The 15,017-nt window shown below is 42.5% G+C and overlaps 1 protein-coding gene across 1 annotated transcript; it reads left to right on the plus strand.

Annotated features, from left to right (window-relative positions):
• Window positions 1-2,103: 2,103 nt before the first annotated feature.
• LOC130563026 (extracellular calcium-sensing receptor-like) lies at window positions 2,104-5,547 on the plus strand. The gene is made up of 6 exons (XM_057348426.1): window positions 2,104-2,312; window positions 2,491-2,779; window positions 2,866-3,621; window positions 3,718-3,945; window positions 4,349-4,472; window positions 4,634-5,547. The coding sequence occupies exons 1-6, from the start codon at window positions 2,104-2,106 to the stop codon at window positions 5,545-5,547; spliced, it is 2,520 nt and encodes an 839-aa protein (XP_057204409.1).
• Window positions 5,548-15,017: the final 9,470 nt, after the last annotated feature.

Here is a 15,017-nt window from a genome sequence, read left to right on the forward strand (position 1 = left end):
ATGCTGTAACGACGACGTTTAAGACCGCATTTCCCCTTGTTTTGGTCTATTTTTCTTTAGAGCCTGTTTCTTTAATTAACCCCAGTAATAATAAAGGTGTTCATAGTTCATTTCATCTGTTGTGGGTTAATTTTGAATGTTGCACTATTGTAACCGGTCCCACTTGCCCCGCTCTGCACAGGCCTCAAACCGGCGACGGTCCGGATGGGAGACGGGCGCTCTAACAAGGAGGCTAAAGACCGCAGTCTCTAGCGTCTGTCGCTAGAGCGTCTCTGTTGGTCGGGGAGTGAGGTTTACACACTGCACATCTCTTCACTAGCTGGCCTCCATTACACTATGGCAGCTATATGTTCACGGAAATAATGTAACGAAAATCAAATGTACTTTATCATTTATTATATAGTAATTTTAGGCACTCTTTAAATTAAAAATGACTAAAAATATTGGCTGTAATATCACAGAATGTCGGACTGAAACATAACTGCTCTTTTTCAGCCTACTATTAATATTTCGCCAATGACTGCGCTTCGCTCAGTCGCTCACGGACCAAGCAAACGCTCTGCTCACATTACGCTCACCGGTAAACCCAATCCCACTCAGATCCCGCTCTGACATCAAATGCGTCTATTAAGTCTAATTGATGTCAGTTCATAATAAACGTCTTGAATAAATGTCTCAGTTTGAGTCAGGATAGTGCCATTTTCTCTCACCATCTAGTTAGCTTAAATGTTAACATCACACGACACGACGTAATAGCGTAGCCCCAGCGCTATTACGTCAAATACGTTACGTTAAATAGGCTACGTTAAATAATGACTATTATGTAATTATATATAATAAATAATGATATAATAACCATATTTTTAAAAGTAGGCTATTCTAGTTGCATTTTTCATTAATGAATTTCTTAAATTATCCTTTGACTATGTTCTGGCCCGCCATCTAGCGGCGAATTTGTTTTTTGGCCCGATGACAAACTTACTTGCCGACCCATGGTTTAGTGCATTCCATTTAAAGCTGATTCACGAGTTCCGTTAGTTGTCGGCGCTTGTGCAACATTAGAATAACGAGGCTGAGGGAAGTTAGTGAGGTGGACATAACAATTTTGCAGTGGAATATGGAGCCCTGGTGACGAAAAATGCACTCTCAGCTGAGTTGCCAAACATTAGCATCACCTTATAAACGTAAGCCCAAGCTATAGGTGTGATCTACACCATGCTGCAATGCGCAGACCAGCTGGCGTGCACCTTGAGAACCAACGAACTGTTTCGGGCATGCTCTGAATTTGCTCCGCGTGGAACCGATGCCACACGGAGACTGGTCCACGCAGCACCATAACAAGTTGCACACATCCGCTGACTTGGCCATTATGCTTACTTATGTATGACAGTGTGCTGAAATCTGCTGGCCATATTAAAAAATAACGTGAACAGCCCAGCAAAAAACATAAAAATCTGATCATGGGCAATAAATCAGAATAGAGCATTAAGGTTAGAAGTGTGAACATAGTGTATATCGATATTAACAGTGGTTAATTATGTGTACATTTTTCCAAAAAAAAATTTTTATCACAAATTTGTATTCTTTACTCATACTTTTTTTCGAGAAAAATGTGACTGCTTTGGTTATTTACTTTTCAAAGACACAAACAAACAGCATTTGAGTGGGGTCTGTGAAGGAGCATTTTGTTGATTTGAAATAGTCTACTGTGTAGTCTCACAGAAGTGTGATGTGAGTCACATTTTGCTTGAGAACATAACTTAACTAACTAGCCATTTCTTCATGAATGAAATTCAACCAAATGCAAGCATTTAAAAACAACTAAACTAAAAATATGCACAACAATAATTAATCTGGATTGTTTTATCAAATGTTTCTTTTGATGCTTGGCAGCAAAAATACGCATTTAATTAGCCACAGTTTCACAATTTGTTTCTGATCATTTAAAATATATATATATATTGTATCTGACTCATGCTTTGCCCTATGAGGTCATAGGCTACGTTCATAACACGTTCATTCATATTAATTAAGTCTATAAAAGTGCACACACTGTATCAGATCAATAGCATTTAGAAGCAGCCAATGACCTTCAACTCTGGGATGTTTATTTTACTGTACACACTCCTGCTTTTCCATCACCCTTATGCAATGGCACAAAACACTCATTGCCAAATGATGGGAGATCCCAAGTATCCGCAGTTTTCAAAGGATGGAGACATAATTATCGGAGGACTTTTTGCTATTCGCAGTGTGGAAACGTTGTCTTCTTTTGAGTTTAAACAAAAACCTCAGCTTCTGTCATGCTCCAGGTTTGTTACGCTGAAATGTATTTTAGACAACAATTAAAGCAGTTTAATGTATTTAAAATAAACACATTTTATTTCAAAATACACTTCAGCACATCTACAAAATACTTTTGAAATAGCAAACCGCCAGTACATTGTGAATGTAACGGTAATTTAGACTACTGTTTTAATTTCTTTACAGTGTAAATCTAAGAGACTTTCGAATGGCTCAAACTATGACATTTGCCATTGAGGAGATTAATAGAAGTGAAACTTTGCTGCCAAATGTGTCTATTGGCTATAAAATATATGATACCTGTGGTTCAAGACTGTCTTCTATGAGTGCAACTATGTCAGTGATGAATGGACAGGAGTTTGCAGAAGAAGACAGATGCAATGGAGAGACTCCTATACATGCTATCTTAGGAGAAACAGAGTCTTCTGCCACAGTGATTCTGTCCAGAACAACAGGACCTTTTAAAATACCAGTGGTAAGAGGTAATAATTGACACAGTTTGACACAATAATAGAAAGATGACTGTTTCAACGTTTCATGTGCACTGTTTTTTTTCTTCAGATAAGTCACTCAGCAACATGTGAGTGTCTCAGTAATAGAAAAAATCACCCCTCTTTCTTTAGGACTATTGCTAGTGATTATCATCAGAGCAGAGCACTTGCATATATAGTCAAACACTTCGGCTGGTCTTGGGTTGGAGCTGTGAACACTGACAATGACTATGGAAACAATGGAATGGCCATATTTCTGAATACAGCCCAGCAGGAGGGGATTTGTGTAGAGTACTCTGTGAAATTCTACCGCACAGAGACTGAGAAACTAAAAAAAGTAGTAGATGTAATAAAACAAGGAAGTGCAAAAGTGATTGTTGCATTTCTCACCAGTTTAGAGATGGAAATTCTACTTGAGCAGTTTAGTATTCAGAATATTACAGGCCTGCAAATGATTGGTGTAGAAGGATGGATCACTGCAAAGAGTTTAATCACCCCAAATAGTTTTGGTGTGCTGGGAGGCTCATTGGGATTTGCTGTAAGAAAAATTGATATTGAAGGATTTTCAGATTATGCTATAAAAGCATTCTGGGATACAGCTGTTCCATGCTCAGAAAGAGATGGACATTTTTCCCAGTACGCATTAAACTGCAGCATATATCAGGATCTACTTGTGCTGAAAAATTACAATGAAGATGTGCCTGAACAAAGATTTTCAAGCAATGTCTACAAATCAGTGTATGCTGTGGCTTATTCATTACACAATCTACTCAAATGTAAAGAACATGAAGGTTGTGAGAAAGGCCTGGCAGTACAACCACAGCAGGTAAAAAGACAATCGTAACCCCATTTTGACAATACTACATGGTAAAATGTAGTATAATACACGAATAACAATGTTCAAAATATTTTTTTACTCTAGATGGTTGAGGCCCTGAAAAAAGTCAATTTCACTGTAAAGTTTGGAGATCGTGTGTGGTTTGACAGCTCTGGTGCTGCAGTAGCCCAGTATGAAGTTGTGAACTGGCAGCAGGACTCTGATGGATCAATTCAGTTTAAAGCAGTGGGTTACTATGATGCCTCACTGCCACCTGACCAGCGCTTTGTGCTTAACACTGAAAACATCATCTGGGCTGGAGGACAGCTGCAGGTAAATGACAACTTGTTTTATTCTATATTGCTTGTTTAAACTAAGATAACAGATTGTCAAAATCAAGAGAAAAATACTTATATTTGTATTTGTACAATATGACTATAAGACTGAATTAGATTGAAGTAGAACAGATATAAAAAATGTGACAAATATATCTGAATGAAAACTTTGCATTTATTTCTTGTGGAAAATCATCTCCATTCTTTCTAATAGGATAAATAGGATACATTTTCATATTTTATCTTGTTGACAAAACATAAAAGTACTTCATAAAAGTACTTCCAGATTACGGTTTACTATAAAATAAATATGAACAATATCTCCGATTACAAGTGTTCCAGTCCTTACTCTTCGAAGTCAAAATGAATAAATTCATGTTTTCCATTTTTTCGTCATGTAGAAGCCAAGGTCTGTGTGCAGTGAGACTTGTCCTCCAGGCACTAGGAAGGCTGGACAGAAAGGACGACCTGTCTGCTGTTATGACTGTATTCCATGTGCAGATGGAGAAATCAGTAATGAGACAGGTAAACTTCAGCCCAAGTCAAACTTCCAAAGAAAACTGGTTAGTTGCTGTTTTTGTGTTTTTCTTCTACTGTTCAGGGTGCAGTTGATTTTCAAAAGAAGTTCATAATTAACACAATTTTACTGTTGTCTCTAACTATAGTAATTGAAACTTCCTTTCCAGATTCAAATAACTGTATGCAGTGTCCAGGGGAATTCTGGTCTAATGCTGAGAGAAATAAATGTGTGTTAAAGACTGTAGAGTTTCTGTCATTCACAGAAGTTATGGGTATAGTGCTAGTCTTTTTTTCACTGTTTGGAGTAGGAATAACTGTTCTGGTCACAGTCCTGTTTTACAGTAAGAAGGACACCCCCATAGTAAAAGCCAACAACTCAGAGCTGAGCTTCCTGCTGCTCTTCTCATTGATTCTCTGTTTTCTCTGTTCACTTACTTTCATTGGTCGCCCCACTGAGTGGTCCTGTATGTTACGTCACACAGCGTTTGGGATCACTTTTGTCCTCTGTATCTCTTGTGTTCTGGGAAAAACAATAGTTGTGTTAATGGCCTTCAAGGCCACACTTCCAGGAAGTAATGTCATGAAATGGTTTGGGCCTGTACAACAGAGACTCAGTGTTCTTGCCTTTACACTTATACAGGTTCTTATCTGTGTGCTTTGGCTAACAATTTCTCCTCCTTTTCCCATTAAAAATATGAATCTTTACAAGGAAAAAATTATTTTTGAATGCAATCTGGGTTCTACAGTAGGTTTTTCTGCTGTACTGTGTTATATTGGTCTACTGGCCCTCATGTGCTTCATTCTGGCTTTTCTGGCTCGGAAGCTGCCTGATAACTTCAATGAAGCTAAATTCATCACATTCAGTATGCTCATATTCTGCGCTGTGTGGATCACATTTATTCCATCTTATGTTAGTTCACCTGGAAAATTCACCGTAGCTGTGGAGATTTTTGCCATTTTAGCCTCAAGTTTTGGATTATTATTCTGTATATTTGCACCTAAATGTTATATCATCCTGCTTAAACCTGAACAAAATACAAAACAACATATGATGGGAAAAACTCAATATAAGTCCTACTGAGAAATAAACCATCATGGCTATTTTAACATTGCAGTAGTTTCTGTTGTCTATTCCAAGGAAAATGTTGCTGGTTTTCAAGTTTTCATTAAAATGAATTTACATATAGAAAATCTCTCTCACGTACCTTCTCTGGATCAGTTCCACATTTATGGAATGATCTGCCCGCTGCTACAAGATCAGCAGATTATGTAGCCATCTTTAAGAACCGTCTGAAAACACATCTCTTCCGTCAACACCTGATTTATTAGTTCTGACTTCTATCTCTTTTATACTCTTTCAAAAAAAAAAAAAATAACCTAGCTCTGTATACTGTGGTAGGCTATATGAGACGAGATTTTTTTATTGGATTTATGCTTTTTGTTGTCCTTATGTTGTTCCAATTGCTTCCATTGTTTACTTCATCTGTAAGTCGCTTTGGATAAAGGCGTCTGCTAAATGATTAAATGTACATGTAAAATATAGCTAAATTGACTGAAAACCAGCCATCTGGTTTTACACTATGTAGATTTAGAGATATGGCAGGAAACAATGAGAAAAAAATGAAAATACTAAAAGTTTTAATGAATGTAGAAACAAACAAAACAATTTATTCTCTACAGTTTTATCATGTTAAAGTCTTTAAACAACTATTTCTGTGACTCAAGTCTTTGGGTGAAAAGTTAAGAATGAGGAAGCTAAATGTAACAGGATGTTTTGTCAATATACTGCATAGGCTATGCTGTGAAATAATGCAGATCTTAGGCCTTTTTATGGGTAGGCTACCACCATTTATCCATTTAGATGTACTGTACTACAGTATGAACAGGATCAAAAATAATTTGCAGTTTGATCATATGGAGGTTTTGGACACTGATCCAAGAAGTTTAAATCTATCATTAGACTTTTTTAGGGAAAGGGGTGAAAATAAAAGAATATGCTTACTGATATTGACTTAAGGAAATTAAGAATTTTGGTCATACAGTTTGGCATAAGATTCAATCTTATTTAAAATCAGAGAAAGCCGGGAAGCACCTAAAATTGTTACTATCTATTTTACACACCATTCACATAACTATGGTGAAAAACGTTACTATCTAATCATCTAATTTTATGGCTGTTCAGTAACTGCTGATGACCCAGTTATGCACATTCTGGAGTTTATGTAAAACAGTGCCAAAAAAACATTCAGTGATTTGTGCCAATAGCCCCATGGTTATTGTGCCCATATAACTAGATGCCTCATTCAAGCTCTCCAGACACGTAGACGTGTCTGCCATCTTGGAATAGCCCACTGACGTCACTCACAGTTTGCTAGAATGCCACAACACTGCACAGCCATGGCTCTGAAAACCAAGGGGATTTAAATTTCCGAAGAAGGGAATATCGGTTAGCTGTTGTCATGTGTTAGTTTACACAATAGTAAAAAAAAGTTGTTATAATCATAAACACGTAAAACTATAGTTGCAAATGCAGTCGGCTTGCTCTTGAGTGTTAACGGATCGGCTTGCGCAGGATTGCCAGATCAGTGAAACAAAATCATTCATCACAAGCCTAATGTCCCTAGTCCAAATAACGTCTTGGTTACGGATGTAACCTCAGTTCCCTGATGGAGGGAACGAGACGTTGTGTTGAGCCGACAGATGGGGTTCGTCCCTGAGAACCAATCGCTTCTGACTTCTTAGAAAAGGCCAATGAAATTGGCGAATGAAATTTGCATGCCAGACTCCGCCCCCGGATATCCGAGTATAAAAGGGAGACGGCGTGCCTCATTCATTCACCTTTTGTTCTTCGGAGCCTTCGCTCATGATCAACAGACTTCGCTACAAGATAGCAACTACAAGACTGCCGGTTCTACGACGTGGTGCAGTGGACTGTCCCTTCCTGCGGCCACTTCCCCTGGACGTCGTGGCGGTTCCAGAAGTATTTGAGTTTTTTCTCTAAAAGAGCAAATTTCTCCAGCGTGACATGTCCCGTTGTTCTCGTGGGTGCAACACACTCATCGAGGAGGGGGACGGACACGAGGTCTTCTTCCAGTACGCTGAGGCAGCCCTTGTGGATACGTCCTGCCCGCACTGCGGGCGGTTGACGATTCAGACGTTGCGTTACGGGTGGCTGTGTTCCCATGGGACTCAGCCACCACCTCGTCTGCTTCCCGTTCCGTGACGGCAGGACTACGGCCCTGCCATCTGCTACGGCGAGCAGCGAGGGTGATATGAGGATTACTGTGAGCGCTAATCCGTCAGCCACCGGCTTGCGGACCGTTCACACCTCATCTCGCTCGTCTGACCGTTCCCCATGAGACGGTCCCACCGTCTTGTTCCTCAACCACGTATTCGGAAACAGTGCGTGATGATGAGATGTCCGTTGCAGCATCGGAGGGCGACTTACTGGCATTGGACTCCGACGATTCCTCGGAGCTCCCTCCCTCGGGGGGTCGAGCCCAGGAAGAAGCAGACGTGGAAATGTCAGCCATGCTTTCCCGGACCGCCGGCATTAGGTTGCAGTGCACCGCACTGCCTCTCCCAACACTCGCGGCTGGATACATGGTACCTCGGGTTTGAGAGCGGCTCCAAGCCGTACTCGCCCCCAGTGCCGTGTTTCCCCGGAAGTGCATGAGGAACTTAGTACGAACTGGAACACCCCCTTCGGCGCGTGCACGTCAACTAGTTCCACTCTCCCTTTGGATAACCAGCGGACATTGCTGTGCATCAGCAGGCTGGAATAATTGCTCCCCGTTTCCTACAACAACTCTTTAAACTGGCGCTCATTCAGTGCACGGGCCACGATGAAATTCAGCACCCGAATTACTAAAGACACAACTTCACTTAGTTCAGGCCCACATGACTAAGCACACAGTGCCTCTTGATGTAGGGCACAATGATAGCGCAGAATGCGCCACTTTTCTTGCTCAAACAGTTGAGACACAAACCCTTTTCGTTTTCCCCACCATACTTGGAGCTCCATCAGTGCACACAGAAACAAGCTTGTCCAGTGCCAGTTTCTTTTTACTAGCAAAATCCATAGACGCTTCCAATACGTCTTCTCCTTTAGTTGTAAGCTTCATTGACAGAACTGCCAGACTTTCTTCGCATATTACGTTACCATACACATAACGCCCAACAATACTTAGCTGCGCATTATTTCAAATGTCTGTATACTCATCTAATGCAAGGGAAAATAAATCTGCCGAAGTTATATCATTGATCTGCACCCTGTCTATCTCATTTGCCATCTTGACAGCACGGTCATGCACTGTTTGGGCTGACATGGGCACGCCTTTTATTTTCTGAATAATTTTATCCTTGTCGGGAAAATCCACAAACAGTTCATTTGTCATACTCAGCATGCACGACTTTACATATTCGCCATCGGAAAAAGGTTTACCTTGCCTTACAATCTCCAATGAGCAAGCAAAGCTGGCAGCATTCAAGCTCCCAGATGCTCCTATCCAGGCTTGCAGCTGTTGCTGTCTGGCTTGCAGTTTACGTTGGATCTCCGCACACGATTTCTTTCAGCTTTCAACTACCGGGTACTTTGCTGCGAAAGCCACATGGTGGGTTTCAAAATGTTTTTTAACAATTGATTTTTTTAAAAGAGGAAAGCACCAGAGCTTTCAATAAAAGCATGTTTCTGGCCACTCATTTTGAAACTTTCGATGCTGAATGTTTTCTTTTCGCCATCTTCACTCATGGTTGTTGCGCTTGAATCTGCACACGCAGGGTTACCTTAGAAACGTGAGTGGTTTGTAGTTCACAGGTGTCATAAACACAGCTGTAACAACTCGCGGACTACACTCTCCATAATGCCTTGCACCTGATTACCCCACAATTTCACCCGCACCTGACACTCATTACCTGGACCCTATATATGTTTGTCGTCTGTCTTTGTTCATTGTCAAGTCTAGTTGTCGTACCGTTAGTTGTCTTATGCGTGCTTCTAGTTCTGACCTTTTTTTACCTGTGGATATTACCCATGGATGTTATTTGTGATTTACCTACCTGTGGATGTTTGTTTACCCATGGATGTTAACTGTTGGTTTATCACTTATCGTTTGTTCATCTGTTCACCCCTGTATTAAATAATCAATTCACCTTATTCTGGGTGTCGCATCGTCCTTCCCTCTGCAAAGTGTGACAACAGCACACATACGCGCATTGGTCGGAACAACAAAATATTATTGTAAACTGTCTTTTTGTTAATTTTGATTCGCTGTACAACATGAATTGTAATTGTGTTTTCTACAGGGAACTGATTTCTAGTGATTTCTAACTGTAATTTAACTGTAAAAAGGCAGACAGCTGGCGAGCCACATCAAGTTGGTCAAAGAGCCAGGTGTGGTTCCCGACCACTGAGCTAAATGTTTAATGTTTGATAACTGTTTAATCATAGAAATGTCAGGGCCATTCACATGTTGCGTGTAAAAAAAACATGCAAAACGCTCCGCTTTTTCCCTCTTTCTTTTTTTTTTAAGTTATATTTTAGAGGCTTTTGCCTTTATTTAATAGGACAGTGGAGAACAGAAAGCTTTGGTTCCCTTTCAGGTGGTCTCTTGACGTTGTGTTGAGAGACAGACTGGGGTTTGATTGTGATGTTATTGAGGGATCTATAGTCAATACATGGCCGCAAGCCTCCGTCCTTCTTGGCCACAAAAATAGAAGCTCAAAGCAGCAGGGGAAGTGGATGGTCGGATATATCCTTGGTTGAGGGCTTCGTAGATGTACTCCTCCGTGGCCTTCTGCTCAGGGATGGAGAGTGAGTAAACTTTACCTCTGGACACTGGGCATCTGGAAGGAGGTCGATGGCACAGTCCCATGGTCTATGAGGTGGTAGTCGGGAGGCTCTCTGGGGACAGAAAACATCGCTGAAGGGGGCATGAGCATCTGGAACATCCACAGATCGCTTCTCAATGGGACTTTCTATGGCGGTGGAGTTCACGGGAATCACCGGGCTAGACTGAACAGGTTTGGGTAGACATGGGAAACATTGAGGAAAACAGCTCTTGCCCCACTTCAAGACTTCTCCACTTGACCATGAGAGCACAGGGTTGTGCTGGATTAGCCATGGTCTCCCCAGCACAATTTCTGCGGTGGAATCCTCTAGAACCAACAGATTGAAATTCCACATGGAGATGACCAACTTGGAGTTGCAGAAGACCCACACAGTATTGGATGCGTCCTCGGCAGAGGGGTTTTCCAGTTATAGATTGTACCCTGTATGAGATGTCATTGAGTCTCGGCTGGAGTTGAAGTTTGTGACAGAGATTGCAGGATATGAAGTTGCCGGTTGATCCAGAGTCAAAGAGAGCGGTAACTGAAACACAATTGTTTTCGGTGGTGAGTAATATGACTGTGGTGAGGGGATGCACATTAACAGAAGAGGTAGAAATTGCACTCACCACAGGACGTGGGGGACTAATGCGACAATTCCTTAGAATATGTCCATTGGAACCACAATAAAGACAACCCCTGGTTCAACCGGCTTTGACGTGCGGCCGAGGACAGATGGGTGTTGTCAATCTCCATTGGTTCATTGGCTGGTTCTGGAGTACTCTAGCTGGCGGAGGAAAACTGGTTGATTTTGATCCTAGCCACGCGAATGGAGAGTTGAATAAACTGCTCAAGCCCCATGGAGTCGTCATATGCTGTGAGATGCAACCACAGAGAGGGCTTGAGTCCTTCACTATAGGTTGTTAACAGGGAGTGCTTGTTCCATTTGCTGGCTGTTGCTAGGGTGCAAAAACAAGACAGTAATCTTGAATTGATGATTTACATTTGTTTCAGGTGATAAGAGTTGCTCACCACTCGCAGAAATCACCCTCAGGCCATCCTAAAACCTCGAAGAAGTGGGAGATGAAAGCCCGTAGGGATTGTGTGGCAGGTCCATTCTGATGCCAGAGAGATTCAGCCCACTGGAGCAATCAACCTATTAATAATGACAACAAAAAGGAGATTTTAGCTCTTTCATTGGGGAAACATTGTGGCTGCATCTCGAGGAAGAGTGAGCATTGCAGAAGGAAGCCGTTGCAATCCTCCGCCAAGTCAGAGTAGGGCACCGTGTGGACCATAGGACTGGCGTGAAGCGGGGGAGCCGATGCAGCAGTGATGGGTGATGGAGCTGGTGATGGTGTTGGACTCGGTGTGGGTGTGAGAACCCACAAAGGGAATCTACCAGCTCCTGGAACGGATCTGCACCAACCTGGCTCATGTTGTTAGGGTCCGGTCTTCTGTAACAGATCAGCGACTCGGAACACAGACGTAAAAGCCAAACAGGTGAGTTCATTGACACAGGTGGATATGAACATTGGCAGGTAAGTAAACAATGTCAAACTTGGGTTCTTGAAGATTGTGCAGAAGAATAAGATTATTTGTTTTACCAGGAGTTGGTGGATGACTGAGACTGTGGTGACAAGGAAAATCTTGCCTGGCTGGAACAACAGACTGAGAAGACTTCGAAACGTAGGATCACACAAGGAGACAGGGGAAGCTCGGAGGTAGGTAATCCACAAGGTAAGTTAAAGGTAGCAAAACTTTAGAGTCCTTTGTGTAATTCGAGACCGGACAATGTGGCAGTTCGTGAGTGTGGCTTTTGTAGTGCTCTGTGGGGTGATTGTTGGATAGGCTGCAGGTGTGATCAGTACTCTGATGAGTGATATTGTGAAAGTGTGGTGGAGCCTGGCGTGTCCGTGACAGTGAGCTGCAAGACAATTACATTTTTGAATATGCACAGGTTCAAGACTCGTGCCTCAAATCAATCTGATGATTTGTTTGTAATAATTGGTTTTCATGTACAGCTGCTTTGATGCAATGCAAATTGTAAAAGCGCCATAAAAGTAAAATGTAATTGAATAATCTGGCTGATATTTGCCCAGTTAAATGAGTTAACTGCTCTGCTATATCATGCTATATCATGCTGACCCATATATGAGGTGTTTGGGTCTGAAAATTAACTTTTAGAAGTTCCATCTCCGAGTCAGAGAACTACTCTTCTAGGTATAATATGGAATTTAAACTTTAAAGTGGCAGTCCGTAAGAATGGCCTCTTTGTCACCACATTAGTTGTAATTGCTACTGCAAGTGATGTATGGAGGATTTTCTTTACGTGAGTTGTGATTCAGCACTGCTCAACTGCGCGGATGAGTCTGATGTATTTAGTCGTATGTCACGTGTGGCATCAGTGTACATCAGTAGCGCATAATAAACATAACAGATAACATGGAAGATGATACAACACGAAACACATAAGAACATAAACAGACCCAAATAACACAAATGGAGGCTGTGTTGAAATGTTTTGATATTATTTCGGGTGCTAGGTCATATCCATACCTTGTTTTGGCCGGGAGTCTCCCGTAACGTGAACCGTACAGAAGATCCACGATCGCGGGTCTCAAATGCTGACAGGTACGGTGATATATCATTATACACAACACAACAATATATACACAAACTATACGCAAAGCCTTGTCATCATTTCCCGGAAAATAAGTCATAATTTCAATTTCAATAAGTAAAATCATAGGCTTGACTTATCCCGTGCGAGTGCGCAACATGAAATGCAGATGTGGGGATGTAATTAAATCACACAAGGTCCCCAGATAATATTAATCCTGTGCAAATAGGGCTTTAGTTACATTTATCATAATGAACATAACAAAGAGAGAAAGAACAACCAATGAAACTTTACCCGTCTGTATTAAGTGCACTACGGTTTTTGTGTTACCTATTGAAATGTCTTACCTGTTCAGAAGAAATAAAGCCATGTCTGCATCCATTTTCAATCCTTTCAGATCACGGAGTTCACGCCACCTTTGAAATGCCTTGTCAAAATTAATTATTGTTTTCGCACGAGTCCTATCATTCCCATTTTATTTGTAAATGCTCATCATTTGTACTTTCTTGGTTTTCACAACTGATGAATCCCCAGATGTCAGTGCTGCTTGCCGTTTAAAAGTAAAAATACTAAACACCGTCATAAATAATACTAAAAGTTTCCAAGAAAAATTGTCTATGTACAATGCTACCCATCACCCGCAGCATCCACACGCGGGATAACATATACGGATACTCTTCGTTCTGTTCACGAATGTGACGAAATGAGGCATAGACGAAAGACACCAAATAAGGATTTCCAGAGAAACACTACCCGAAAAGGAAAATTACAAACCATTATTACAAGCTTTCCCCGGTGAATCCAGCAAGGGTAATGACAGTTTTAAACGCCGTTCTTTCCTATACTTGCTCAATAATTGGTTTTAGTTAATATTAACTAAAAAATAACTTACGGATTGCCACTTTAATGTATTCATTTTGCTGTTGCACACTTCCACACCAAAAATCCTCCACACAACTGCAGCTTCTCGGTGACACACTGTTCCCTTTGTGTCGGTCTCTCGACGTTGTGTCGAACCGACAGAATGGGGTTTGTCTTGAGAACCTATCATCTTCTGAGTACTTAGAAAAGGCCAATGAAAATTGGCGAATGAAATTTGCATGCCGGAGTCCTCCCCGGATGTCCGGGTATAAGAGGGAAGCCGGCGTGCTCATTCATTCACCTTTTGCGGACAGCGGACGGTCCCTTCCTGCAGTGACTCTCCCCTGGGCGTCTCGGCAGTTCCGGAGGTGTTCGAGCAAATTTCCTTTCTAAAAGAGCAAATTTCTCCAGCGTGGCATGTCCCGCTGTTCTCATGGGTGCAACACACTCATCGAGGAGGGGGACGGACACGATGCCTGCTTCCAGTACGCTGGGGCAGACGTTGTGGATACGTCCTGCCCGCACTGCGGGTGGTGATGATTCAGACGTTGCGTTACGGGTGGCTGTGTTCCCACAGGACTCAACCACCACCTCGTTTGCTCTCTGTTCTGTGGCGGCAGTACTACGGCCCTGCCGTCTGCTACGGCAAGCAGCGAGGGTGATATGAGGATTACTGTGAGCGATAATCCACCAGCCACTGGCTCACGGACCGTTCACACCTCGTCTCGCTCGTCTGACCGTTCCCCAGGAGACGGTGCGCCGTCTTATTCCTCAATCACGTATTCGGACACGATGCATGATGATGAGATGTCTCTTGCAGCATCGGGGGGTGACGTACTGCCATCCGACTCCGACGATTCCTCGGGCTCCCTCCCTCGGTGGGTCGAGCCCAGGAAGAAGCGGACGTCGAAATGTCAGCCATGCTTTCCAGGGCCGCCGTGAGTATTGGGTTGCAGTGCCCACACTGCCAATCCCAGCACTCGCGGCTGGCTACATGGCGCCTCGGGTTTGAGCGAGGCTCCAAGCTGCGCCCGCCCCCAGTGCCGTGTTTACCGGAAGTGCATGAGGAACTTAGTAAGACCTGGAACGCCCCCTTTCCGGCACGTTTCACGTCAAACAAAGTTCTGTCACCCTCTCTTCCCTCGAGGTTGAGACAGCTGGAGGATACGTCGTTCTCCCCTAGGTGGAGTATGCCGCTGCGGTGCACTCGTGACCGTAGGCGGCGGCCACCTGCGGGGGGG

This window comes from Triplophysa rosa, linkage group LG12 (genome assembly GCF_024868665.1).
Source record: "Triplophysa rosa linkage group LG12, Trosa_1v2, whole genome shotgun sequence".
NCBI classification, from domain to species: domain Eukaryota; kingdom Metazoa; phylum Chordata; class Actinopteri; order Cypriniformes; family Nemacheilidae; genus Triplophysa; species Triplophysa rosa.